Genomic DNA, 27,223 nt, shown 5'->3' with positions numbered 1-27,223 from the left:
TTATGCATCTAGTGTGATCAAGTCCATGAGATTTTATAAATATGTTTCAGGGTCCATATTTAAATACTTTCTAACCCACTTGACATTACTTGTTACTGAAGCCAATGGAATAACTTGAAACTTTCTTGTTTGTGTCGATTCTGGTCATTCACAAGATGTTTACTGCCGGCATTTCTAGAGCATAAACAAATCTTATATTTATAAAATCTTACATTTGAAAGGTAACACTTTATGCTATTTTCTTTTTTAATTTTAACTGCTTTCGTGTTAAGAAGGAAATGCTTCTATGACTAATTTCTTTAATTTTCGTTTAGTTCTGCAATATATTTTCCTGTCTTCAGAAATAAGTAGAACTCAGATTGCACGTCCAACTCTAGGTTACAAATTATTTTTTAATGACACTTTTTTCTATTTTATTTTATTTACAATGCATTGCCTGGGCTATTTTGTCCACAACACATATGCTCAAGGTTTGCAGTCCAACGTGAGCAGCTGGCAGGCTGTTCTAAATCACTGACGAGATTGCCATTTAATGTAGTCCTCTTGGAATAAAATAAAAAAGGTTTTTACACCCAAGTTTCACTTTTTTTTATTCAAATGAATCCACACCGAGCACAACAGCTGCACATCAATACATATGAAAACCTCCAGAACGACTTTGCGTCTTGGCAGGGACCAGCTCGATCCCTTGGGCACACTTCTAATACGTAGTTGTGAATTTTGATTTGTGTATGCGCTGTCGAGTACCTGAAGGTCGCGGAGATGAAGGAGGGGGCAAACAGGAGAGGCGAGTAGCGTCAGTTCATCCACGCGATGCAGAGGCAGAGGGCCTTCGGATGAAGAGGCCCGCACATCCATTTATCAGCCTTAAAGCTCCATTTGGACTCCTAAGAGGTTTTAGATTCATATCGACCCAAAGTCATGAACTGAGGAGCTGTGCCAATGAAGAAGTACATATATCGTACAATACAAATCCCCAAAACATAAGAAATAAAAAAAAGAATACCTTGTGCTGTTCTCCAAACAGTGTGCTTGAACAATAATAGTATTGTATGAGCAATAATACTGTTAAAAATCAAATCCCAGCTTTGTTAGAAAAAAAGACTTTTATATGCATTTATTGCTCCCCGCATCCTTCATCCTCCTGTACGCTTTCCTCCACCGACTTCTTTCTTGGGGTCACAGTTTTACCAAATGTGCAATGCCTGAGTTATTGCACAAGCAGTCTGATTTCCATTTTAATCTCCTGACATGTTTCCCCCCCCGCCCCGCCCTCCGTTCAGCAGCTGAGGATTTTGATGAACGCCCGTCTGAACTCGATGTTGAAGGTGGTGTAAATGACAGGGTTGAGGGCGCTGTTCACGTATCCCAGCCAGGTAAAAGCACTGTATAGTTCAGGAGGCACATAGCACGTCCGGCAGTGGGTGTTCAGAATGTGCGTCACAAAAAAAGGCAGCCAGCAGATGAGGAACACCCCTGAAGCAGGAAGACAGTGGAGCGGCGTGGAGGAAGAACAACAGGCAGTCGAGAGGGCGAGCAGAACGAAAGTGGTGGGGGAAAAAAACGGGTTGAAAACCAAGAATATGGAACGAGGAGAAAGGGTTTGTGGAGTTAGTTGTAGGGGATTGAAATGAAAATGAGGAAAAGGAGAGAGAAAACAGAATGATTAATTAATTATGATCTCAGTACATGGTTCCTTACTTTCCCAGACTAGCGACTCCAAAAGACATCAGTAACCATAGAGTAGCTTAACATATTTAGATGCCGGAGGAAGACAGACAATTCAGAAAATACACCACTTTTGTATTTAAATAAGACAGAATATTAGGAAAATTAATTTGCGCTGTGGTTGATTTGTTGAGGAAGTCAGAATTTGGATCTGGGGATTACAACCTGCCAATGTTGCAACGATGCGTTTTAACCGGAAATTATGTTTTCCAGTTGTAGGGCTACACTTCAAGAAATAATCCAACATGCTGCACTGTTAGAGATGCACCTTTCAATACCTAAAGCTTAACTTTTGGCTTTGGCTTTTTTGAACATCAACCCAAAGTGAAACAGGAACATTTGTTGTGATCAGTGCTTCAGTTCCACCAGCTGCATGCAAATAAGCACAAATTTCTTTTCCAATATTTTATGTCATTGTATTCTGATGACACTGTGTTTTCATCTCCTATGATTAAAGCAGGCTGGTATATCTTGATATGTTTTCATCCGACAAATAATTGGCAGTTTTTTGGTATTTTCCTAAATACAAAGCCATCTTCTACTTCCACTGTTTAGTGATCAATACTTCATTGTAAGCTGACTTATACTCATTGGACATTTTTACTTTTTGTCACATTACGTCCACAGATATTTGGCATTTTGTTTCCAGAACGCTTTACTCTGAAGCTCCCTTGATAAAAGACTAAAATATAATAACTAATCATCCTGAACAGACCAACCTTCCATGAAATGTGTTGGCACATTTATGCTATACGGGTCGTTTCCATAAAGATATTGAAACTGACGATTGGTCAGAAGATAAAGGGGACTGAAGGCAGGACAATCCTGTAAAATAACTTGCTACAGACTGCAAAGGACTTAGACAGGGACAGACTTAGACAGGGACTATTTCAGATGGATGATAAAAACATGCAATGCAGTGGTTTAAATCTGTCTGCAGCTCTTCTCTTTGAGTGCCACTGTCACTGCATCCCTGCTCCAGCTTCAGACCGAAGCATATTCATGTGTTATAGTGGCCCAAAGTGCAGAGCTAAATAGAACTGATGATCTGAGGCAATAATTGAAAAGTCACAGAAGAGTCCATCCAATGTGGCTGAGGTTGAGCTATTTTGGTAGAGACGAACCCAAAAGAGTTAGAGCTGTAATTGTTTCCCAGTTGCTTCCCAGACCATACAGTCTGTCATTTGTAAAAGCTCTTCCAAACCCAAGTATCAGTTTTCTTTCTCTTCACAATAATGCAGTACTCTGTCTATGTCTATTGCATACAATCTGTAAAAAAAATACATTAAAGTTTGAGGTTGTAATGTGCCAAATGGGAAAAAAAAGTGCCTGAGTTGCAAAAATATGAATATTTTTGCAACTCAGGCACTTTTTTTTGGTTAGGGTTAGGGTAAGGGGTTAGGGTAGGGTTAGGGTTAGGGTTAGGGTTAGGGTTAGGGTTTTTTTTGGATTTTCCATGTAGAAAGAACAGGTTTGATTTTTTAAAATTAAAAATCAATGTTGTTTTTGATGTAGTTAGTGATGTACACACAATAAAAGATAAAGGCTGTGGAGAAACTGTAGTTTAGGCTCTATATAACTCGATTCTGAAGACTACAGGGAAAATGTGTCGAGGTCGCTGAGACCGAGATCTTCGTCTGTGTATGCGCAGGGCTCTCATTACAGACACCAGTGTAATGTAATCAAGCATCACTGATTCGAGTTTTGTCAGACATTTGCAGTCCCAGAGCTAACTGGACCGAGCCTAAAGTAACTTGGCTGGTCAGTGAGGTGTGTGGACGAGGTGTCAGGGGCTGCACACACTGCAAACCTGCGGCCAGGGTGACCTCTCTGTGACATTTAAGCTTTTACTGCAAGAAGTGTGGCCCAGGCACACAAATTAAGCAAATGCCATATTGCTGTCATGATAAAAGAAGAGCTTGCGTGGTCAGGTATAAACGTGGCAGAAAAGTTCATTGGGAAAATGTGAAAGGAGCCGGAAGTGGATTAAAGAACAGGGCCACTTTAACAGAAGTGTCTCCGTGATTTGTTCTTTTGACATTTACATTCTGGGTGCCTTGTTTAATCCGTATTATGAGAGGCTTGACTCACCAAGCACAATAGCCAACATCTGAGTTGCCTTTTTTTCCCGTGCGTGCATGGTCCTGAATCGCTGGCTGGTCTGAGAATGAGACATCGGCCGCAGTGACGTGTGCGTCCGTCCGTTTGACAGATCCTTCACCTCGCAGCCCATCCTGACAGGAGGAAGCTCCGTCTGGTCATTGTCCTCTGCGTCCTGCCCCACTTGGTTCTGCTCCAGGTCCAACTCGGTGCGTCCACAGGAGGCGTGGCTGATGCTGCAGTAGTTCTGCGTGTCCACCGGGGGCAGCATGGAGTTCTCCACCGGTCCGGTCTTGGGGCGTTTGCGCCACAGGCAGCCCGAGAGCAGATTGGGCTTCGACGGCCCCGACGGTTCCACACTCTGCTGAGGTGAACAAAGGATTACCAGTCAGTGTGGATATTTAGCTGATTGCTTGAGCTGCACCAAACCATCTGCAAATAAGTCACAAACTTCAAGCTTCTTCAAACCCCAAACGTGACAGTCGCAGCATCAAGATCCATCACACACAGATATTTCCAGGTCATTCGTTACATCTGTAGTTTTCCTTTTAACAAGTCATTTTGACATCAGAAAAAACAACAAAAGTCTCTTAGCGTGGCTGAAAAAAAAGAGGCCTGAACAATTTTCAGTGAATCAAGTTTTTCTGTTTAAAGGAAAGTGTTTTTTTGTTTGTTTGTTTTATTTTGGAAAGTTAAACTTTAATAGATTTCATTTTTCAGCAATATTGGCACATGCCAACTCTGACAAAAGTAGTTGTTTCTCATCTGATGGTATCACTGCCATTGATTGGCCAGCAAATTAACTTGATCTAAGTCCCAGACAAGGTAATGAAGGTCGTTATTAAAGCAACCTGGGCTTCCTGAACACCTCAGCAGAGTCACATCCTGATTCCCTCCACACCGCCTCGCATTGATTGACGAATTCATGCAAGTGGCTCAGGGACATTTAAGGAGGATGACATTTCTGTATTATTAACATCTTTTTAATTGGTCTCCCGTGATATTCTAATTGTCATTACCTGCGAGCTATGATAATCCAAACGAACAGAAACAAGCACTTGAAATATATCACCTTGAGTCTAATGAAGCTGTGTGATTTATGAGGCTCATTTATTGAGCCGAATTAGACAAATAAATTAACTTTTCTATGACATTCTAATCTATTGAGATGCAACTGTAACATTAGCTACTTGTTTAAATGTAAATAAATGAAATTCTGTTTTAAATTGTGCTTACAGCAATGCTTAATGCCCTGAGTTTGAAAAAAAAAATCATAATTATTTCAGCTTTTATCTTTGATCAATTGCACTCTGCAGCCTTTCATTCCTGGTTTCCTCAAACCTCGAATGTGGAGCCAATTGAAACCATTAGCTTGTCCTCTTTAGGTTCATGTGGAAAACACTAGCAGGTAAGTGCTACTTCACTAAGCCAACAAAGTGGTGAATAGGGATTTTTTTAAAAATGTAACCTTGCAGCACATTCATGCTCTTCAGAGAGGCTCCAAGCTTTTCATACCGCAGCACACATCAGGAAGTGTATTGTGTGTATTAGTGAATACAGTCATTCAATCTGGCATCATGGTTCATAAACCTCTCATACAACTAAATCTTCACCAGCAGTTTCAAAGGAGCTTTTTCCTTCATGAGTAATAATACTGATTAACAGGCTTCAAGCTGTGTGGCCAAAAACCAAAACATTTTGCGCCATATTCCGATTTATCTGATCTCGTGTTTTCCGCTGAGCAAAGTGAGATTGTTATTTGTTCAGCTGTCGAGCAGCCTGCAGGTTGTGCAGGTGCTGCAGTGCGTCACCCACAGACTTTGCTTATAGCTGACAAGCGACCAGATGACGTCAAGAAACAAGTCACGCTTTAGAATCGCAATTTTAGACTCCTTCTTTGACCTCTGGGTTTGTAACCACTCAATGGAATGGAAAAAAAAATAGAGGAAACGATAAAAACTGAAGCACCAGGTTACAACACCGGCACTGTCACTAACAAGATTCAATTGGTTGCATTTGATCTCTACCTAAAAATATCACTCACCACTTTAATCCTTATAGGCGATAAGTCATGTTTTGCCCTGGGAGTCTCTTCCTGCAGACATGTCTCCTAAGAAAACAGAAAGAAGGCAAATATAGAAAATAGTTTGAGACGAACATACAAAACTCCATCAGTCTACGGACAGAACTGTTTTCTTGCATTTGCACAAAACCCTCTGATTCAGCTTGCCTCATTTCAGAGGACAGTTTTATTGGAATTCATGACAGGGACAAAACAAATCAAGGAAATTAGGTTTCCTGTCGGGTGTGTTTTCACGCAGGCTGACTCTTGAGCCAACTCAATTAGAGCTCATGACAAACTTGATGATTTGCACTATTTAGTATGCTGAGAAGATAAAGACTTAAATCCCAACTAGAAGGATTTATAATCTGCTTAATTATTAGTTTTTTTTGGTTTATTTAAGAAAGTAAACAACAAAAAGAGCAACAACGCATAACAAAAGTACAAGATCCACATATAGCAAACAAGCAATATTTTAAACTCTACATTTATTGAAAAATAACAAGAATGTTGCATTTACCTAAAAACTAAACAATAACTATTTCGAATTAAACAGACAATGGTTCTTCAGTTTTTTAATAATCACCGTCACAGAATTTTGTTCCAGTCTTAACAAAAAAATTGATTGACCTAAAAAAAAAAGCGTCCTCTGAGAGGAACAACACAATCTTGATTTCACTGCAGTTTTTATTTATTTATATTACGTCGTTTTTATGCTACCAAACTTATGTGAATGAAAAATACAAGAAAAACAACGTCCTTATGCAGGACACACATTTACATATTTTCATAATCTTTTTAAGTTCAAGATGTTAATTAAATTTCCTGCTATTGATCAACAGTGAAAATATGCTGATTTCTTAGGAATATTCTTGTGGGGGAGGGTTTTCTTGAGTAAAAATTGTAATTGTGCTGCAGATAAATGATTTGATAAATATAACTATACAGATTTGAACATATTTTAATACTTTTGATTGTCTTATCAATTAGTGTTGTACTAAACTCTTAAGCAAAACTGCACTCATATCAAAAAAAGCTATATCAGAAATAGGTTTTTTTTTAAATATATGTATATATATATGATTTAAGTAAAGCAACTTTTTTTAATCTTTAAATGTCTTTTGTCCAGAAAGTCTGTGGCTTTATTAGCAGAATAATGACAAAATTCAAGTTTTCTTGCTTTCACTTTAAATTAACTTGATAAATTCATAAAACGACATTTTATTCTTTTTAATCTTTTAGGTGAAGTAACAAGACATTGAAGTAAGCAACTGAAATTGCTACCTCAGCAGTCCATTGAGAAAAAATAGTCCATTTGAAAAATACGAGTTGCATGCCAACGTCAGCATTGTTCAATCATCACAGTTTACCTGAAATGACTCAGATCTTCTAGATTTTCCAATTTTTCATTTTATTTTAATCAAACAAACATTGTGAGCAGACCATTAAATTACTGTTTTTAATGTGCCTGATTAGTGTGCACACTATACTGTGAATTAGTTCAAAGACAGAAGTCGGCACATTGTCACATCCTTCTTGATTAAGCACACTATTTTTAACTTGACGAGTCAATTTAATTAAGCGGAGCTTTATTTGGACAGACAGCCGTGTCCAGTGTGCATAAACTGTGCTTTACATTTACATTTCCTCTCTAACCCCTGTTCCTCTGAACACTCTGCTGCACTTCGCTTACACTTACAAAGCCGCCTCACACAAAATTACAGCAGCCTGATGTCACCCGGATAATTTTATGCTGCACAAATATACTTGACATTGCTTTTGAACCCTTTTATCTGTAGATTTCAAAAACTTTTTTTTTCTTGCAGACCAAGAACTTTAACACTGTGGGTTTTTATGATTTCTAATAGCGTTCGTTTTATCACCCTTCATAAAATTAGCTTTTTAAGGTTTAAAGAGGAGCATGGATGGTGTCGGTTCATTAGTTTACATTGAAAAAGGACACAGTGTGACAATTATTAGATTAAATTACATTTTATTTTGACAGTATATAATGAGTATTCTGTTAATTTTTTACTTCCATATTTTCTGTTTTCCATACTATATTTAATATATTAGGGGTTTAATACATAAATATCTAAATACAAGCCAGATGAGCGCAGGACACTGAAAAGCCCTGCAATATAGTATAAAATCATCTATATTATTTATTCTTTTATTACAATAGAATAAAATAGGATAGAATAGAAATGCATCTTATCACCCAACTGCAAAAATTAGTTCAATACCAAACAGACACTGAGTCGGAAGACAAAATTTGTAAAAGTGACTGATGTTCAGAGATAAAAAGGTCTCCAGTTGCATATTTTAGTTATTAATGAATAAGGTATTTTAATAAGTTATCAGTGGTTGATGAATAAAAATCAAGGTTAATGAGTGAATTAAAACATTAATGAGTGAACTTTGTCTGAAATGGCTCTGAGGCTCCTTTTCACAAAGTCAGAAGTCAAAGACTTATTTAATCACGACTTGACAAAACAGGACTAACAGCAAACTCTATTCCCTTGCTATTAACTTAATATTTATTTATGAGTACTTTATTCAGCTTCTTCCAAAATGTCATCATTCTAAAGTTCTGCAAAAGACACAAGTTCCCTAAAAAAAAGAAAACCAAAGGGAAAAGGATGTTTTGAACTTACCATTGAAGGCTGAGTAGAGCCAGGCTGTACTTTTCCGCTGGCCTGTCCAAAGGCAATCCTTTTCCGTCTCATCCTGAGGAAGACGTAGATGCGGATGTAGACCAGCAGAGTGACGATGAACGGCAGGTAAAAGGACACCACGGATGAGTAAATCACAAAGTCCGGATTAGAAATGGAGCACACCAAAGGGTCATCTGTGGTACAAAAGTAAAATGACAGTGTTTGAGGTCAAAATGTGAAAACATGTTAAAAAGGAGTGTGGAGGTTTTGATAATGCCGTTTTACTATGTTATGCAGAGGTGAAATGACAGATTGTGCTTCAGTGCTTGTTCTACAAGAGATAATTATTAAAATAGCTCTCTTCAAATGAGCTAAATTGATAGTCATTTTACTAAACGTTCTTGCCAGTGTCAGCTCTGAGGAAATTAGCTGCTGTGTTCCTGTTTTCCTGAAGCTGGGGTTATTTCATCAGACCCTCAGATTCGGAAAAACAATTTAGAGGTTGATCAGTTCTTCCTCCACTTTCTTTGACTCCTAATCATGTCTTTAGTTGCATGACATTAACACCGTATTAAATCCTGTCAGCAATGTGGACACATAATCTTGTAACTGACCCTTCTTATTTAACATCAAAACCACCATCTGCAGTCATGTTTTTGAGACAAAGGTCAACACGCTTTCACAGAGGGTAGACAAGGCTAATCACAACTCCAATCCTTTAAAGAAGACAGAATCCAAAGCCTTAACAAATTACAGGCTCGTAAATAATCAGATATTTTGGCAAAAAATTATGGAACAGGGAGTTAATGCACAAACATCTCTTTCTAATAAACATAACTGCTAACTACTTTTCATACAGAGTTTCAACCACACAGAATATCTGAAACTGCAGTGGTTTTAAATTGCAGGGATGATTTGCTAAGACACAGTTACTAAGCATTAGTAAGTCTCAGAGCAGCACACAGCTACTGTGCTAAACTAGTACAGATCCTGTTTGTTTGGACTCTAGCACTAGAGTCACATTCACCCAGGCAGGAGGAAGCTGGAATCGAACCCACAACCTTCCGATCAAAAGACAACTACTCTACCTACAGAGCCACAGTCGCTATGCTGATGACAGACAATGTTATATTTCTTCTTGACTGCATCACCCCAGCTCATTCAATTCACTATGCAAGCAAAACAATGTATAATTATTGAATCGTTGAATCATGGTATAATAATTATATAGATACGAGACCAAATAACTGGTGGATATTTTAGATTATTGTAATGCTTTTTGTGCTGATCCTTGTAAAAATTAATTTGACAGCTGCAGATCAACTAAAACGAGTCCAAAACCAGGAGATGATCATGAAACTGACTCTCTCTTGTAAAGAGATGGATTTAAAGATGTTGTCATTGTTCCATAAATATACTGCTTCCAGAAAGCAGTATATTATCTTGGGACAAATACATTCTGGAGATGATTGCCAGGTCTGAGCCATCAAGTCTAGCTCTTCCCAGCCTCATTCACCAAAGACTGTCTTCATGTAGGACAAAAAGTCATGGACTCTTGGTAACAAGGGGCCAAAATGAGCCTAATAAACTCTGCATGAACCTGAACTGGAGGTAGGTTCAGTGTACAGAGCAATACTCCCAAGGTCTGCTCTGCTAAGAAGTCCTTTGCTTTGGACCAGCAGCCTGTGTTGGGTTGGACATCCACACAACAGATAACATTTCAAATGAGTCAAGAGGCAGAGAGGAATGATAAGAAAATAAAAATTTTTTTTCTGAGCACGATTGTCTACAAACTGGAAATACAATTTATTGCTGATTCGAACCATTGGCACCAGTCTGTGGCCTCTTGGTAAGGCATTATTGATCTAATTTAGCTCATGATGTGAGATATGTTTTCTTTCACTCTATGTTCTCAATAACTAAACAAGGTGAGGCAGAAAAGCTTCTAGGTTTTTTTTTTACCTTTGTTTCTTTGGTTTCCTTCAAGGCACCTTAAAGTGGCTTGTTTATGGACTGTGCAATAAAAATAAACTCGCCTTGCTGTGCTCATGAGTCCAAGTTTATGTATCACGTCTCCTGCTGCCCTAAACAAGAAGCACACCGACTTTAAACCTTAGTGTCATGTTGTGCCTTGCATCCTGTTCCGCTGTGTGTACTGTGTATCTAGGGCACATCTGGACATAAAAGCAAAGGTAGGATTCTGTTGTCATCCTGACCTGTTGTGTTGAAACCGAACAGCAGGGGACAGGAGACTGTGAATGCCAGGACCCACACAGTGGCAATCATCACAAACACTCTCTTCCTCGAACGGTGGGTTGTGTTGTACAAGACGGGCATCACCACTGCTGTGTACCTGCACATAAAAAACACCCAGAGGAGCTGAAAGTGTGAGAATGCAGGAGATAAGGATGTGGCATTGAAAACGCTGATACAGGACCGTAAATGAGAGCAATTAAAAGGAGGATAAAATGGCCCTTGAGGAAAAACGTTGGGACTTTTTGCATCCCAAGAAATCAGCGCGGAGAGGATGGATGATAGACTCAAATCTAGACCACATCTATTTAGAAACAAGTTGAGTATTCAGCAAGAACTCTAGAATGGCTTTGATTTAATGGTTAATCAGTTCGCTTTATGTGCCACGAGTGTATAATGAGCTCAGGGTAAAAAAAATAAAATAAAAAAATGGGTGAAGAAGCTGCAATTATGCTGGACTTCAACCCTAAGTGGATGCGGCATTGTGTTGTTTAGAGCCAGATAACTGCCACCATTGTTTATTCTCATGTGAATAATTACTCCGGATGTGCTCTGAGCAAAAAAAGAAAAAACAAAAAAACAAAGAGTTAAAGCCACTTAGTTTCCATTTTATTCTTTTGTTCTATTTAAGCCAAGGTTGTGTCAGGTTAAAGAGTGTAATGGTAAATTATAATACACTCTTTGGTTTACAATAAGCTGATCTGCTGAGCTCTAAGTTCATTTGCACCTCCAACTGCCATTATTTCTGTTTTTTTGTGCATTTTCTGTCTAAGGGGCACAGGGAACCTATTGTTATGAACATATAAATAAACAATGGGGTAATAAAAGTAATGCAGGCATACTATTCACGACCAGTGGCAACAAATGCTCCTAATAACTCGAAACTTCATAATTATGTGCACTGCTGACTCACACAGTAATCAATCACAGAAAATGGCTTTATAACAATAGAACACCCTATGGTGTAAATTAGCTTGTTGTAAGGAAAGCAGGTGTCTAACAATATGCAATTACCCTAACAAAAGAAGCTAAAAGAATAATTCGTCAGCTAAACCCTAAAATGGAGCTTTAAACTTGTGGTTATCAGGTATTTTTGGAATCTTGTTCTATGAGGAACAAGATGAGACGTTTTCTGGACCAAACGATGAAGACACACTTCAGCTGGACCCATTTTTGGAAAGATTAGATTATGTGTTTGAGACTACATGATCGTGGACAGAGAAACAGCACAAAGTAAATGGATTACCTCTCAGTCTGTCCAATATTCTGCCCTATGTTACTTCAAAAACTATTCCTGTATGATAAAAAGGGAACCGATCTATTTTTTTATATACAGATTAAGAAACATTTTAACTTTTAAAATTAAGGACCTTGCTCCTTGGAAGCAAGGTCCTTACTTGCTTCCAAGGACCTTACTTGGAAGCAAGTAAGGTCCTGTCCAAATGTTTGTATATAATCTTCTACAAGAAAGAAAGGTATTATAAAAGAATATTCCATTATTCTTTTTTTAATTCTTCAGGGGTGGGTTTTGCATAAATGTAGGTCTGTATCCCAAGCTGAGCCACATTACACCTTACAGCAAACAAGTTCAGCAAGCTTGAATTAATAGACACCACAGAGGATCAATATTATACACACAGACTCAATTACAAACATAAACTAGCACTAATATTTAAAGAACCCGCTTTTAAATCTAGTCTACAGGGTTGAGATCAAGCCCAGTCTTTTAGCTTAATGTTAGCATACTTTATTCAGTCCAACACCAGCTGAGACCTGTGTCAGGGAAATAGTTTTTAAAGTTTCAACTATGTAGCTGCTGATCTGAGTTGAAGCTGTTCTTCTGGAATGCACTAGTACAAAAAAAAAAAAATCAATACCTTTTCCAGCATGCTAAATACCTACTGGAGATATATCTTATTGTAAGATGAAATATTGAACTGTTTGGCAAAATGAACAAGGAGAATGTTTGGAGGAGACTTTAAGGCTAAATGGTTCAAGCATGGTGGTGGTAGCACCAAGATGAGTGCTTGGTTGGATGCACAAGTGAGTCTCTGAATTTTTTTTATTTTATCTCAAATCAGCAGCTAAATGATTTGGAAACAATTCCAACGTGGTCCTGACCTCAACCTACTTGAATGTAGAATGTATAGTGATTAAGCTGCTGACGGCTATAAAAAGAACGAACTTCCCCTGAAAAATGAGCAGAGACGCTACACTAAATATTAGTTTGGGTGTGTGTGTTTAAATTTGAGCCTGTGTGCGTCGTTGTCAGCCTTTTGTGGGTTAGAGAAAATTCCCAATCAATTTGAACTTGTGCATGTGTTTGTTTTTTTTTTTAAGCTACTTGCGGCATATTCGTTCTGCCCTGGGGAAAAGAGCCGCTTAAGTTTAAACAACATTTAACACTCAGGCAAGCACTCACTATTCATCGGTAATGAAGGAGGTTATTGTCATAAGCTAACAGATGCACAGCAAAAACCTGGGATTAATGGGACATTAACTGTAATATGGTCTCACGGGAGCATTCATCTTCCTCAGCAGCTCCGTTAACCCGCTCCCTGATACGAGCTGTATAAATAGATCCCTCAGCACCTCTGGGTCGTGAGTAGACCTTTACTAATTCTACTGTACTTTTGATGCCTCCTCAGGGCTGTAAGTACGAAGATCTTGGAGAGATATTAAATATTAATTGTTGCACAAGAAGAAAACCAAACAAATAAATAATGTAAATATGTAGTGCACATCCACAGCAAACTTTTAACACAATTCCCCTGGAACAACTGCATGAGAACGTTTAAAGTGGGGGAAAAACTTGCTCGGTTTTCTCCACATGAGCCAAGCAAGCGGTTTAAAGAAAACATTGTCACAACCGTCGTCTCCACCCAGCAGCAGTCTTCAAAACATCCAGGGGACTGAGAGTCGTCATTGGCAGCTACACACAGTCAGTCGATGCACCGAGGAGGTCCGCACTCACCTGTCAATGCTGATAGCACACAGGTTGAGGATGCTGGCAGTGCACATCATGACATCCAGCGTGACGAAGATGTTACAGTAGAGCCTGCTGAAAAGCCAGGCGCCGCCGACCACCTGCACAGGACAGACGGGCTGATTAGCAGAGCCCATTTTCTCTTCCTTTCCATCACCATGAAGTGTGACTCACTGGTGAATGCACTCAGTCGTGCAAGTGACAGAAGGTCAGGGGAAAGGGAAACTGAGCACACAAAAGGTGTTTTTCTTTTTTTTTTTTTTTACCAGCAGTGCACGAAGAAAAACAGGCCAGGGCCGCAGTGCTTTGTCTCACTTTTACTCAATTACAACTTAAGAACTAGGCTAAGTTATGCTTTGCATATGGGCTTATGTTGTAAGCCCATTACAAACACAAACTGGATATTTCAAAATGATGATGTATGTGATAGGCCCTCACAACATAGTGCATGAATAGGAAGTGTAATTGAAAAGTATTCATTTTAATTAAAAACTATTAACCATTAAGCCCCTCTGAGTCGATATTTTGTATAGCAAACTTTTGCTGCAATCATAGAAGCAAATCCTATAACTAGTTCATTTTCTGCTTTGCAAACTAACTCAAACTCCTCAGTCAAGATTTCAATGGAGGTCATCCGTGGAGCTCAATAGGCAAATAGCACAGACATAGTTTTATCTAAATATCAACATATCTTTAGTGGTATGTTTAAGGTTGTCGGCCTTTTAAAATATTAACCTCTACTCCCCATCTTGACTCTTTTGTCTGCTGTGTTCCTTAGTTTTCATTATGCTTTTTGTTCTCAAACCTCTGAAACCGTCAACTGGATTCACACAGAGATTACATTACAAACAGGTGCACTCTATTTCATAATTAGGTGACTTCTGAAAGCACTTTGTTCCACTGTATTTGATTTAGTGGTGTTAGATTAAAGAGCAGAATAGAAATTGCTGGCTCATTCAGATCATCATTTGTTCCTTTCACTTTAATATTACGCACCACTACAGACACTAAGGCACAAAATCCCAGTAAAATCTACTGAAGATTGTTAAGATATTAAGTGAAAAATGTTAAGGGTGTATGAATGCTTTTGCAAAGCAATGACACTTTAGTGCCAAGTGCATGATATGTAGCTGAGCCATGACTCTGATCCTAAAAAAAGAAAGTTGGAGGAGGAAAAGTGTCTAAGATGTTGCATCACTGACTTAAATTGCTCTCATTGCTTTCCATAAAAGGGGACAAACAACAAGCCAAACGTACAAGACCCTCACCTCCCTCATCCCCAGTCTGTAATAGCTGTCTGACAGAGATAGATGGGATCCAAATGCCGTCGCCTCATTTCCGAATCAGTGCTCCATGTACGGGGAGGTGGCAGGCACACGTGGCAATCCAAAATATCATGTGCAGATAACAAAGTAAATACTCGGAAATCTCTCCCTTACTTGCAGCACAAGATTTGTAAGTGCAAGTATTTTCTTCTAACAGACTAACAGAGGGGGAAAAAAAAAATAAAAATGGCGCTGCTTATCAAGCGGTTTACCAAAAAAACTAGGTCACACGGGGTCTGAACATCTGAGCCTCCTTTTTCCACTTTTTTTTTTTTTTGACTGATTAAAATGCAGGAACGACATCAGCATGTCAGAAAACCTCAAATTTCATTGTGATGTTTCCCCAATGTAGCGCAGACAAGAAAGAATTTGCTGAATATTTAAAGATGAGGTGAATGAAGTACAGAGAAGAACCTGTCAAAGAATTTACTGGCCTCCAAACACAACTACTGCACATCCAATTTCTACAGTAAAAACAAAAACAAAACAAACTACTAGGTTCAGGCTTAGACAGGCTGCTGTACCTTTACTGCCTCTCATGAGTTTGAAGCTCAGCTTTTGCCAGCAGCAGGGAAAAAAAATGGAGCTTGCAGAAATCGATTCTCACAGTTTATAAATTGCACCCTCAATTTTTGCAATCCATGTGTAGGGGTTTGTAAAAAAGGCCCAAAGATGTGTAAGCCACATCCTTCCCCATCTATCCATGTAACTCACTGTCACTGAGTGTGTTTTTAATCTGGGGCTCCCACTCTGGATTTAGCTATGCTTGACTGATTTTTTATTATTATTATTTTTTATCCTCTTATGTCTTGTTTGATATTTTTTCTTAATCTGACGTGCAGAGTACATTACAATCACTCACATTACTTTTAAGTAATTTTGTGGTTTACCAAGATACTGAGCTGCCAATCAAATTTCTATTCCTTTGACAATGTGTCCTTTAGGGTTGGTTTAAATGATACAATGACATGGTTCAGTTTCTTCTTACAGAGACGATAGAAAAAAGAAAATCGCAGAACCTTCATCTAAAATGTATGTTCAAGCTATTTCTTCTTTGTTTTTTGTTTTGTTTTTGTATTATTTAGAAGTGAACTGCTTCTCGAAATCTGCATGAGGTCAGATTTGGGCTCTGCCTTCACTATTACTGATATATAGTTTTAAAAAAGTTTTCTTTTTCCTATTTAAAACCACATGTTGAATGTATTTAATTTAAATAATTCTTTGCAACCAATCTTCCCAGTTTTCAAAGCGGTCTAGACTTGGAAAACATGTTTAGACACAATAAAGTAGCAGCGTACTTCAGGATATGTACACTGCTAGTGAGCTAGAGCATGTATTCAATTAGTTCAAGAAAAAAAAAGAGTCAAAGTTAGAAAAATCAATTGAAATATCCCTTTAAGTAGAAATCAATTAGAAGATTATGGGCTACAGTTGGTAACCCCAAAAAATAGTTTTTTGGAAAATTCTAAGATAATAAACAAACAGACAAGCAAAAAAACAAGGACCGTTACTGTACGGCCTCCAAACTCATTACAAAGACTGCTTAATAAATAGTTGCTCAAAAGAGAGTTGTCAACACACTACATAAAGATGACGAGCCACAAAAAATGTAACTGTTAGAGAAGTTGACTGTTTCTATATCACTGCAGTTAAAATATTAATGGAAACTTGTGTGGTGGGAAAAGTGTACATAAACAACATAAATAACCACAGCCTTAAGAGGATTGTCTTTCCTGATTCCTGGTCTCCTAAGCCCTCTTAGATGAGATTACATTTTGCATCTCATTTTGAAATTAATTTGAAAGAGTTCACAGACGCCATGAATACTGAACATGTGCACCATGGTTACAGAAGCAACAGAAATACTACTAAAATGTTGAAGCAACTATCTAAAAATTACATAATCTAAACTTATGCCACACAATGCAGACGCTCTGTCTGCACTGATGAAGATTCTCGCTTTTTTTTTTTGCTAAATACGTGAAATGATGAGTTTGACCTTCTGTCTGATCAACTCAGCTGATAACTAATACTGAATGTTCAATGAAAGCATTGCCCCATGATTTTCAGTAATTAAGTTGAACATTAATAATAAAAACAATTAACAAGGTGGTGTTGCCGTGGCAAACAATAAACTCTCTCCTGAAATCCCTGAGATATATATATAAAAAATAAATTATTTAAATAAAAATAGAAAGTGTTCTGTTTAGTTAAAATATATAACACAGGGTAGTCAAGGCACAAAAACTACCTTGTCAGCGTTAGCTAAATTTAGCTTCTTAACAGAACTTTAAACGTGTCATAATTCAAGGCCACTAAACTGCAACTTACACAAATTATTGTTTGCAAATGAGCCTAAGAAACACTGTCTTGTCCCAGGCTATATATAAATTTGATTTACTGAAACACACCACAGCCTCCTCCCTCTTGTGTTCAGCGGAGCCTTAACTTCCTGCCCCACTGTGCCTTAATTGCAGGAGTGGAAACACCTGTGTGAACGCTGGATGTCCAGCTGCAGCCAATCTACAATCAAGCTCTAACAAAAGGCCCCTGCATTCCACTTAGCTTGCTGCCAAATCATAGCTGGAATTGACACTGTTCGTCTTGCTTCAGCAACACCTTGGATTTGCTGCTCTGCTGGCACTCTTAATATTAATCCCTGTCCCTTTTTTTGTTTGCAGTGTTTCTGCTCCACTGCCTCGGTTTTCCATGGTCCGGGTTCTTCTCAGTTTTTCTTCATCCTTCAGACCGTGAATCAGAGCCACGCCATTAGTAATTAATAAATGAAACACTTGATCTGTTAATATAAATTAAGTGCTAAATATGCCATGTATACAGCCTTGCAAAACTATTGACACTCTCTGAGTGAGCTTTTTCACATGTTGTCACATTGCAGCCACAATCTCAAATGTATTTTACTGGGATCCTTTTGTGGCAAACAAGCAGAAAGTAGAGCAATATTGTGAAGTGAGACTTAAAGAATGTGGTTTATGACATCTTTTCCCAAATGTGAAGAGTAGCATTCAGTCCATTTTGAGTAATGCTTTGTATAATCACCTTTCACTGCAATTACAGCCTCAAGTCTTTTAAAGTGAATCTCTACAAGCTTTGCACAATGAGAATTAAAAATCTTCTCATTGAGCATTTCAGAACATGAGTTCTTGATGAACATGCTATGAATTAAAGTAAACTGCTGTAGCCCTGGCTACAGTGGCATTGTGTTGCTGGAAGGTAAACCTCTGCCACAGTCTAAAGTTGTTTCCATCCTGCACTGTCCTGCATTTGGTACCATCACTCAATGAACTCTGACCATGTTCCCTGCCCTTCTCAAGACATCCATCCATTTTCTTGCACCCTTGTCCCTTAGTGGGGTTGGGAGTGTTGCTGGTGCCCATCTCCAGCTAACATTCCGGGCGAGAGGCGGGGTACACCCTGGACAGGTCGCCAGTCTGTCGCAAGGCAACACAGAGACACACAGGACAAACAACCACGCACACACACACCTAGGGACAATTTGGAGAGGCCAATTAACCTGACAGTCATGTTTTTGGACTGCGGGAGGAAACCGGAGTACCCGGAGAAAACCCACGCATGCACAGGGAGAACATGCAAACTCCATGCAGAAAGACCGGGGCCGGGAATCGAACCCAGAACCTTCTTGCTGCAAGTCAACAGCTCTACCAACTGCGCCACTGTGCAGCCCTTCAAGACATCCATTTCCACAAAATGATGCCACTACCATGTTCAACACTGGTAAAGGTGTGTTTAGGATTGTGTGTAGTGTTGTTCGTCTGTCACGCGTGCATGCAGGCAAAAACAAGTTGACTTTGGTCTCATCTGACCAGATGTCCACACGTCTGCTTTGTTTCCTGGGGCCTTTCATGGCTTTTATTCAATAATTGCTTTCTACTTCCAAACTGTCCACAAAGGTCAGATTTAACAAGCCATTTAAACTGTCAACTTCCACCAAATTTTCATTTAGGAGGAGGTATTGAAGGTATTGATTTTATTTGTTGAAAAAAATAGAGGAAATTATATATTTTTTTCAGTCTTTTGTATTGGGCTGCCGTAAAATCTTGACAAAACATGTTAAACTTTGCGGTTTTGATGTTGGAACATGTGAAAAAGTTCAAGGTACATTAAATGTTTTCGCAAAGCTTTGCAGTCTCATCACCTGATGCATTCCACACTGTTCTCCTAAAACAAGTTTGAAAATCATCACATTTTCTGAAAACGTTTGGTTTTAAATCTATTTCTAAACACCAGTATGCAGTACACAATACATAACTTGGTTGTCACCTTCCATCTTACGCCACAACACTTAAAAACCTTTTTGGACATATTTGATAAGCGTCCAATGGCGGAGGATCAGCAGACGCCTCGCAGTGGCCGCATTAGAACCTGTTATCTATGCTGTCAGCAAGTCGGTGCACAATATGTCCCAGTATAAAGACACAGCAGGTAAGGAAACTGTGGTCTGGCAGTTAGATAGTAAATTTCACGGTGGGGGGAAAAAAACAAAACAAACATTCACATGAAGAGATTTTGGGTTGTAATTTAAGCATTAAATCAATCAAAAAAAGAAAACTAGATTTTTCTGTTTGTACAAACTTCAAAATTGAAATAAAAACAACTCGCTGAAACAAATCTAAGCAAATGTCATGTTTGGGCATCTGCTTACTTTTTTTGAAAAGTTGTTGAATAAATAAATGTTAGGAAAGTTTTTGAGCGAATGAGTATTCCCTCATTACTGGGTGAGAATCGATCAGTCCGACATGAAAGATGTGAAGAAGCTGAGTCATTTCATTCACCAGAAAAGCTTTCACTCTCCCTTTTGTGTCCTCACACAAATTCAGAGATTCTTTCATTGGGTTTTTTTTTTTCCTTTTTTTTTTCCGTGGGATTAAGGTCAAGTCTTTGACAACTACAGCTCACCACATTGACGATATTTTCCTTTGATAACGCTTTGATAAAACGTCTTGCTTCGTTTTACAGACCAAATTTATTTGAAGCTAGAGATAATGATGAGTCGCTTTGGCCCCTGATGCAGCGAGAGACAGCCTGAACAATGCCCCTTTCACAATGACGTACCGAATAGTTGCAGAAACTGTGTCTGTGACCCAAAAGTTTTGTTTTGTGCTCATCATTCATTCAGAACACATTTTTCAGCAACTTTCCACCTCGTTCGTGCTGTTTTCAGTAAACTGCTGCAGGCGGCAAAGATCTTTTCTGAGAAGTGGAGCTTTCTCCTCCTGGTCCTGCCAATGCACACCATCATTACTCAGCCTTGCTCAAACGGTGGACTCATAAACGCCATAGTTGGTTAATGTTAGACTTTGGTTGACATTGAAATTAAGATTAATTAAGATGGATCAAACACTAATAAGGAATTGTATAAAAAAAATGAAACCTGACTTAACTTTTAGGCTCATATTTATAAAAGGAAGAAGAGTCTTTGAAAGTTTTCACATTGCTCACAGCAAGATGAAACATATTTTATGTAGAGTTTGTGCAATGACATCAAAGTAGTGGATAACAAAGTGGAATGAATGGAAATTATATCTTGTTTTCAAATTGTTTGTGTGAAAATGTGAAAATATTCACCCTCCCCCATTTTGCTTTGAGTCACCTTAATAAAATGAAGAGTTGCCTTCAGAATTTCTGTAATTGGTAAACAGACAAATCTAAATATATATCTATTAGTTGTGTAAAGGCTTATTAAAGAACATGAGTGAACAAACATCATCATGATGACCACAAGACGAGGTCAGACATAAGGTTTTGAAGAAGCTTAAAGCAAAAAATGTCCCGCAATTGGAACATCTCAAAGAGCATTGTTCAGTCTATTATCTGAAAACGTAAAGTGTGGCTCAACTGCAAATCTAGCAAAAGTGTCTGTCCACCTAAACTGACAGAAAAGGCAATGAGAGATTATTCAGAGAAGCAGCCAAGAGGACCATGGTTCACTCCACAAATGTGGACTTCACTTAAATGTGGCAAGATGAAAATCACGGTTGAAAAGAAGCCCCAAGCAGTCCTGTGTTCAATTTCACACAAGCCATATAGGGCACAGAGCAGCAGAAAACGAACACTGTAAAACACACAACATCCCCGTCATGGTGTCGGCATCGTGATTTTACAATTCATTTATTTTGCAAGAACAGGTAAGGTGCACAGGAGGATGTTTGGAGCTAAATGAAGGGCAATGCTGTATGAAAACTTGCTAGAGGCTGCAAAAAGAATCGAGACTTGGGCAAAGGCTCACCTTCAAACCTAACATACAACCAGATATCTAATATGAGAGTCTATATTTCAAAGCCTGTTTCATTTTATAAAACAATTGAAAGTCTTTAGTAACACTTAAAAATAATGCTCTTCTGAGATGCCCTTTGATGAATCTGACATAATTTTTAAAGAAATGGGAAAATGATTTGTTTATGAAGAGGAAATCACACAACAGACACGCAGCTTTAATCGCAGCAAACATGTTTCAACAAGCATATTTCTTTCTGGTACAAGTACAAATTTTATAGTACTTTCACATAAAATCCCAATTAAATACACTAATGTTTGTGGGTGTGGCATGACAAAATGTGAACACATATAAAGGGTGTGGATACTTTTCTGAGGCCCTGTACTTCCACTCTTAAAATAGAGCTGTTGCAGTAGACAAATCGTACATTCTCAGGCGCTGGAAAGCATCATTCAGGATGAGTTGTGGAAGGAGAGCGCTCGCTCCCTGATGCCAATACAGCCACTTTACTACGGTAGAGGTCGTAGCTTAACTCAACCGTCCAAGGATAAGGTGACATGGGAGGAGGCGCATGATTTGTTCGCGCCCACAGAGGAGAGAGTGATTATCACATTTCTTGCAGAAACGGTCTTAGAAAAGCTAACCAGGAACCCTGCGGTCGCAATAACACAATCTGTCTTTTTCACCCTACAGCGGACGGTGTTTACTTTGGCAGCTTTTGTGATCTTTTTGTGGTATTTAGTGCTTAGCTTGATATGTTTTCCATCACTCTTTTTCAATCCAAAATGGAAGTCATGCAAAAAAATTTAAAATAAAATCCTGGAAAGCATAACACACATGGAAGTTAAAGCTCATGACTGACCCCAATTAAGGTTCTTGCCTAACTAAATTTACTGTCCACAGGAGGTGATCAAATTTGATTTGTCAGTCTTTTCTCACTGTGTGTCCCTGAAGTTGACGTGCAGCTGGATTTTTGTGAAAACCAATTACTTTCTCAAGATGTGGACCAAACTTTGTCCGGTGGGGTGCCTGTTTACTAAGCATAATCACACTTTAAACCAGATGATTATCAGACCGCATGCCGTCAAGTCCATCCTTAAGCAACACAATTAGTCGCTTCAAGGGTGCCTGTGTAATATAAACATGACTGTAAGACAGTTCGTCTTCAGAGTCCAGTCTTTCTTTGAAATAGATGCTTGAGGCTTGTGTTTGGGTGCACACGAACCGGGGTTGCCAAGCAGCGAATAACATGACGTGAGGTGCTGAGGAAATTAACAATTAACTGGTAAATAAAGATTAATTAGGACAAATAGCCGTTTTCTATTTAAAATTTACTTCTCCGAAGCTCTCACAGTTGATTAGTCATCGCCAATTAGGACCAAGACGTCACCAAAGCCAGTAAATCACTATGTAATTATTTAGCAAATTAAGAGATAATAATATTAATCAAGAAAATGAGGAGCCGCAAATGTATTCATGCATATAGGAAAATGAAGTATAGTAATGTGGAAACTATAAAACCAGGCCAACTAAAAAAACAACAACAAAAAAAACATGGCATCTGAACCAAAAAGGTTGGGTAATCACAGTTCATTCATAATTTAAGATACATTGTCAGGTTGAGCTGGATAGCATTTTTCACTCGATAAGTAATATAATTTAAAATCTACACTTTGTTTCTACTTAGAATATGCTACTTTCACATCAAATTTTGTGTTATTATTAGAAACCTTTCAAAGTGACAGCAGACATTTGAAAGCGGGCAAATGCTTCCTCTTGCCGCTCCACAGGGACGCTTGGGCTCATAAATACTCCAGTAGGTTTGCTGAAGCACATTTACCAGGCCAGGTACATACCTCCAGGTATACGGCCCAGGGCATGACCAGCGACGCCACCAGCAGGTCAGCCACAGCCAAGCTGACCACCAGGTAGTTTGTGGTCGTCTGGAGCGAGCGCTCTCTCAACACGGCCAGACACACCAACACGTTCCCAAACACGATGGCCAGGATGAGCAGGGAGTACAGCATGGCGTAGTAGTTGAGCTCCCCCTCATCCCTCCCGGACGCATCCGACTCGTTCTTCTCGTCCCATCCGAGGCGGTCCGACTCGTTCCAGAGCCGCTCTGCGCTGCTAAACATCGCCATGGGTTTTTCCCGGTGACATGGGAGGTGAGATATTTGGCAAACCTGTCCCAGACAAATAAAAGGAGCATTGTTCAGTGTCACAAAACACTTTTTTGCCTGAATTCCCATGCAAACATGGACAATATATTTCATATAACAGCTCATTAGTCAGATACTGTAAGTACAGCATAATTGTCCTCTGATGCTGAGAGCACAGAACAAAGAACCTTCTGGGAAAACTGCCTCTTAGCAACAGCGGTCAGATGAACTGATAAATAAAATGAAACGGTAGAAATCCCAGCTGAAATGCTATTTTCTGTGCATCACTTCTGTTTCCATGCAACATTGTTTCAGTTTTCCTGCTGAATGAGGAATGGAGGCAATACTGTCAGCCTTTGTGCCTCCAATAGGTACACTTACCTAAATAAAGACACAGCAGAAAAAAATGCTTAAAGCAGCAAAAGTCCTGCATATGAAACCAATTTTTCCCTCCTTGCAGTTCAGATGTTGTGTAGTAAAACTATTAAACCAGAGATTTATTTTAATGTGGGTCTAGGAGTCTAAACGGCATCTCTGAGATGTCCAGTTGGCTCCAGTCCCACGTTCTCCTCCTCTTCCCTCTCATTACTCTCGAAACCTCCCAGCATGGCCTCAAGCCAAATGTCAGACTATCCGACTAGCAGCGGTGCTCACACCTGTGCCTGCTTCCCAAACTGTGACTTGGTAAGACTTTCCCACAGACTTCTTTCCCGGAAAGAGCCAGTCCATTGCCCTACCCTATTTGCTTCACACAGAGGGTCTGGGCTCTTGGTTTTGAGAAACGATTTCTTCCTGGAGTCGTGGACAGTGTTGAGGTTTTAAATTTTAGCCAATTGCTAACGTTTGCTCGTGATGTATGTAATGTGCCAGTTCGCTTACTGGGAATGGCCTTCGCTGTAAATGACCATCCTCCACTGCGAAGAGAGAAGTTCTGAGCTGAGCTATTCGGCTGTTAATGTTAATTCTATATTTGGAAGCTTCAACAACACGGACTGAATGTTCACTTCCTCTGCTGCCATCGCTCAACCAACATAAAGACTACAATTCTAAAACAGCACAGAAAATCAACGTCATCATTCACAACTTCTCCTTTTGTTCGCTGATTGACCTGGTAATAAATCCACTGAAGACAATCCAAGTCCAGGGGAGAAAGCCTTTGCTGGAAGGAGGAGTGTTTTTTTCTTTTTTTGTCCAAGTGGAATTGCACAGGAAGGTAATGTCCAGGCTATTGAACTGCTGTAGCACTTAAAAAAATTAACCCAAATATTCTACCAGACACCTGAATGTTTTGGGTAAAAACTAACTAATATTTAGAACTGTACCTTGCTTCATCCACTTCGAAAATTAGCTTAGTTCAATGTACTAAAATCTACTGAAACATAAACCCTCATCATGATACAGCTGTCACTGTGTTCCACTGAGAGTAAGGTGTTCTTGTGATACTTGCTGTTGTTGTTGCACAAATTTATCTTATGTAATTGTGATGCAAATGTCCAAGATTGGTTTCATGAGACCATAATACGTTCTCCTACAAAGCCTTCATAATTTTTTGCCAGGCCTGAATGTCCCTTTGAATGAAAGGGCGTCCATTTAAATGAAAGCTCTACTCCCTAGTCCACACAGAGACTTACATGGAAGAGGAAAACAGGAGATTGTTACACACGGAGCACAACCTGCACTAACCAGGGATTTCTGCAGCACGTAATTTTGCCGCCACAAAAAATTACGTATATATATATATATATATATATATATACACTGTAGGTACTAAACAAGCAGATCCATCTTATCCATAATCTCTCTCCCTGAACTGCGGAGAGAGAGTGAAAGAGAGAGGTCGGATTTAGACCTGGATGGCACCCAGGTTTTTGAAGATTTCCTCAGTCTATTATCCCAGTCAGTTCCTGAACGGATCTAGTATCACACTGATGCCTACTGAAGAAGCTGAAGAAGCCGAGGAAGATTAAGACACACTGAGACAGATCAGTTTCAAATCTCCTAATTGGAGTGCTTTGGTGAATTTATCACATAAAATTATGTTTGACAGCTACACAAAATGGCAATCATAAATCATTTTAGTGAAAATGCATGGAATGTAAGCTCATGAACAGACATTAATTTTTAATTTGAAAGCAGTAAAAGGATTTATTTACCCCTGAAAATGATGCTCCTCTTTACCCTTTGGTTCATAAAACAATCTGCAGCCCCAAAGACAAACCTCTCAGTTCATAGTTGATTTACTCTGACTGCTGCAAGAGGATTGGGTTCATTTTATTTTCGTTATTTATTTGCAATCAAAACCTCGCTGACAGAATCTGCTTGTTCCGGGTTAAATGTATGCGAGATTGATCAAATCTTAATTTGCAAGCGCAATAATGAACTTTTGAGATTTGGAGCGCCTAATCGGGACTTGGAATCTGACTTTGGCAAAAGGCTGAAGTCAAATAAATCAGCGATAATTATTTGTTCATATGGTTGAGTAGCAAAGCCAACTTGAGACACAAAACAGCGAGGAATATAGCTTAAACGTTTTTAGAGCTTCATGACGCGGTAATTGGTGCGTTTTCCTCCCACGCAAACAAAAAGTGCACACACATTTCCATACCTGTTACCGTTTCCCAGTGGAGGATTCATCAGATGCCATCGTGGAGCCGCTTAATCCGCGCTGAAATAAAAGTTGTCCGGTTACAGCTTCCATCTCCAGCGGGAGGAGCGCTCCGTGCCATTGCGCGCAGGGTGGATGATGTAAATGAAAGGGGCTTTGTGAGAAACCAAGCTGGTTACTTCATCTCGACCGAACTCTCCGAGCTTCTGAGGCAGCTGTTCACACGCTTTCTGCTCCTTTTTTTTTTTTTTTTTTTTTTGGAGGCGCAGTGGAGGCGCGTAACTGGAGTAGCAGGCGCAGATATTATGTGCAAGTAAATGAACAGTTTTTACTTAAACAAAAAAGAAAAACTAATTTATTGTCTCGCTCAAGATTAGTAGCCTTCATGTCCCTCAGTCTGCCTGGGTCGTACATTGCTGGAAGAGGCGTTCAAACGAAAATGGTCTAATGTTGGCCTCATTAAACAAGCAAATGAGAGGACCAGTCAGACAGGGCGCAAATCAGGTCAGCCTGGGAACCGGGGGTGTGGAGGGGGGGATGCTGAGACTGTCGCACCTTTTTTTTTTCCACCAGGGACGCTTCCAAAATGTTTTGTAAGAGGGTGGTGGATTGGGAGTAATACCGCTAGGGTGGCTTCTAATAGTCTTGTCAATTAATTAAAATATTATTCAAAAGTTTATCTACTTCAGTAACTCATTTCATTAATTGAAATCTCAATTATGTAGAATAATTGCACCGATATTTCAAGTCTTTATCTCTGTTAAGGATGATTTTCTACATACATCTAATGACAGCAGACCATGAAAATAATACAATATTTTTTTTTAAAAAAGTATTTGATACAGAAATGTAGACTAATTGGAAAGTATGCAAGGTTATTTTGAAAAGTTGCTTCTGACTAATTTGGCAAATGGCTCTTATCAAGGCACACATTCTCTGAGAAAACAGCTGAAATTGTTTACAAAAATAAACTTTTGGACCCTAGATCGATTGGTAAAATCTATGACGCCGTTTGCGCAATTCTGACCTCTCGGTAGCTGCAGAAATTCAAAATCAACCCAAATCTCACTCTCTTTGGTGTCAATGTTTAAG

At 39.1% G+C, this 27,223-nt stretch overlaps 1 protein-coding gene across 2 annotated transcripts; it reads right to left on the bottom strand.

Moving 5' to 3' along the window:
- Window positions 1–573: 573 nt before the first annotated feature.
- drd3 (dopamine receptor D3) lies at window positions 574–26,634 on the bottom strand. Of its 2 annotated transcripts, none has more exons than XM_008396333.2 (8): window positions 26,132–26,634; window positions 23,221–23,550; window positions 13,775–13,887; window positions 10,764–10,900; window positions 8,548–8,741; window positions 5,873–5,938; window positions 3,820–4,192; window positions 574–1,476 (listed from the first exon to the last, which is right to left on the bottom strand). In XM_008396333.2, exons 2-8 carry the CDS (start codon window positions 23,506–23,508, stop codon window positions 1,280–1,282), a joined length of 1,368 nt encoding a protein of 455 aa, XP_008394555.1. In that variant the 5' UTR covers window positions 23,509–23,550; window positions 26,132–26,634; the 3' UTR covers window positions 574–1,279. The 2 variants fall into 2 exon arrangements, with proteins under 2 accessions (XP_008394555.1, XP_008394556.1); XM_008396334.2 differs by having other exon boundaries at window positions 3,820–4,189.
- Between the last annotated feature and the right edge of the window lie 589 nt (window positions 26,635–27,223).

Source organism: Poecilia reticulata, linkage group LG20 (assembly GCF_000633615.1).
Source record: "Poecilia reticulata strain Guanapo linkage group LG20, Guppy_female_1.0+MT, whole genome shotgun sequence".
Lineage (NCBI taxonomy): Eukaryota > Metazoa > Chordata > Actinopteri > Cyprinodontiformes > Poeciliidae > Poecilia > Poecilia reticulata.
The sequence above is the reverse complement of the archived record's forward strand: the minus strand, read 5'-3'. Positions and strand labels throughout refer to the sequence as shown.

Coding starts and splice junctions, on each gene's coding strand:
- drd3 (XM_008396333.2), bottom strand. CDS start 23,508: ATGGCGATGTTTAGCAGCGCAGAGCGGCTCTGGAACGAGTCGGACCGC. Junction 5,939..8,547: donor GCTCTACTCAGCCTTCAATG/GTAAGTTCAAAA, acceptor CTGTTTTCTTAG/GAGACATGTCTGCAGGAAGA. Junction 4,193..5,872: donor CGCCTATAAGGATTAAAGTG/GTGAGTGATATT, acceptor TGTTCACCTCAG/CAGAGTGTGGAACCGTCGGG.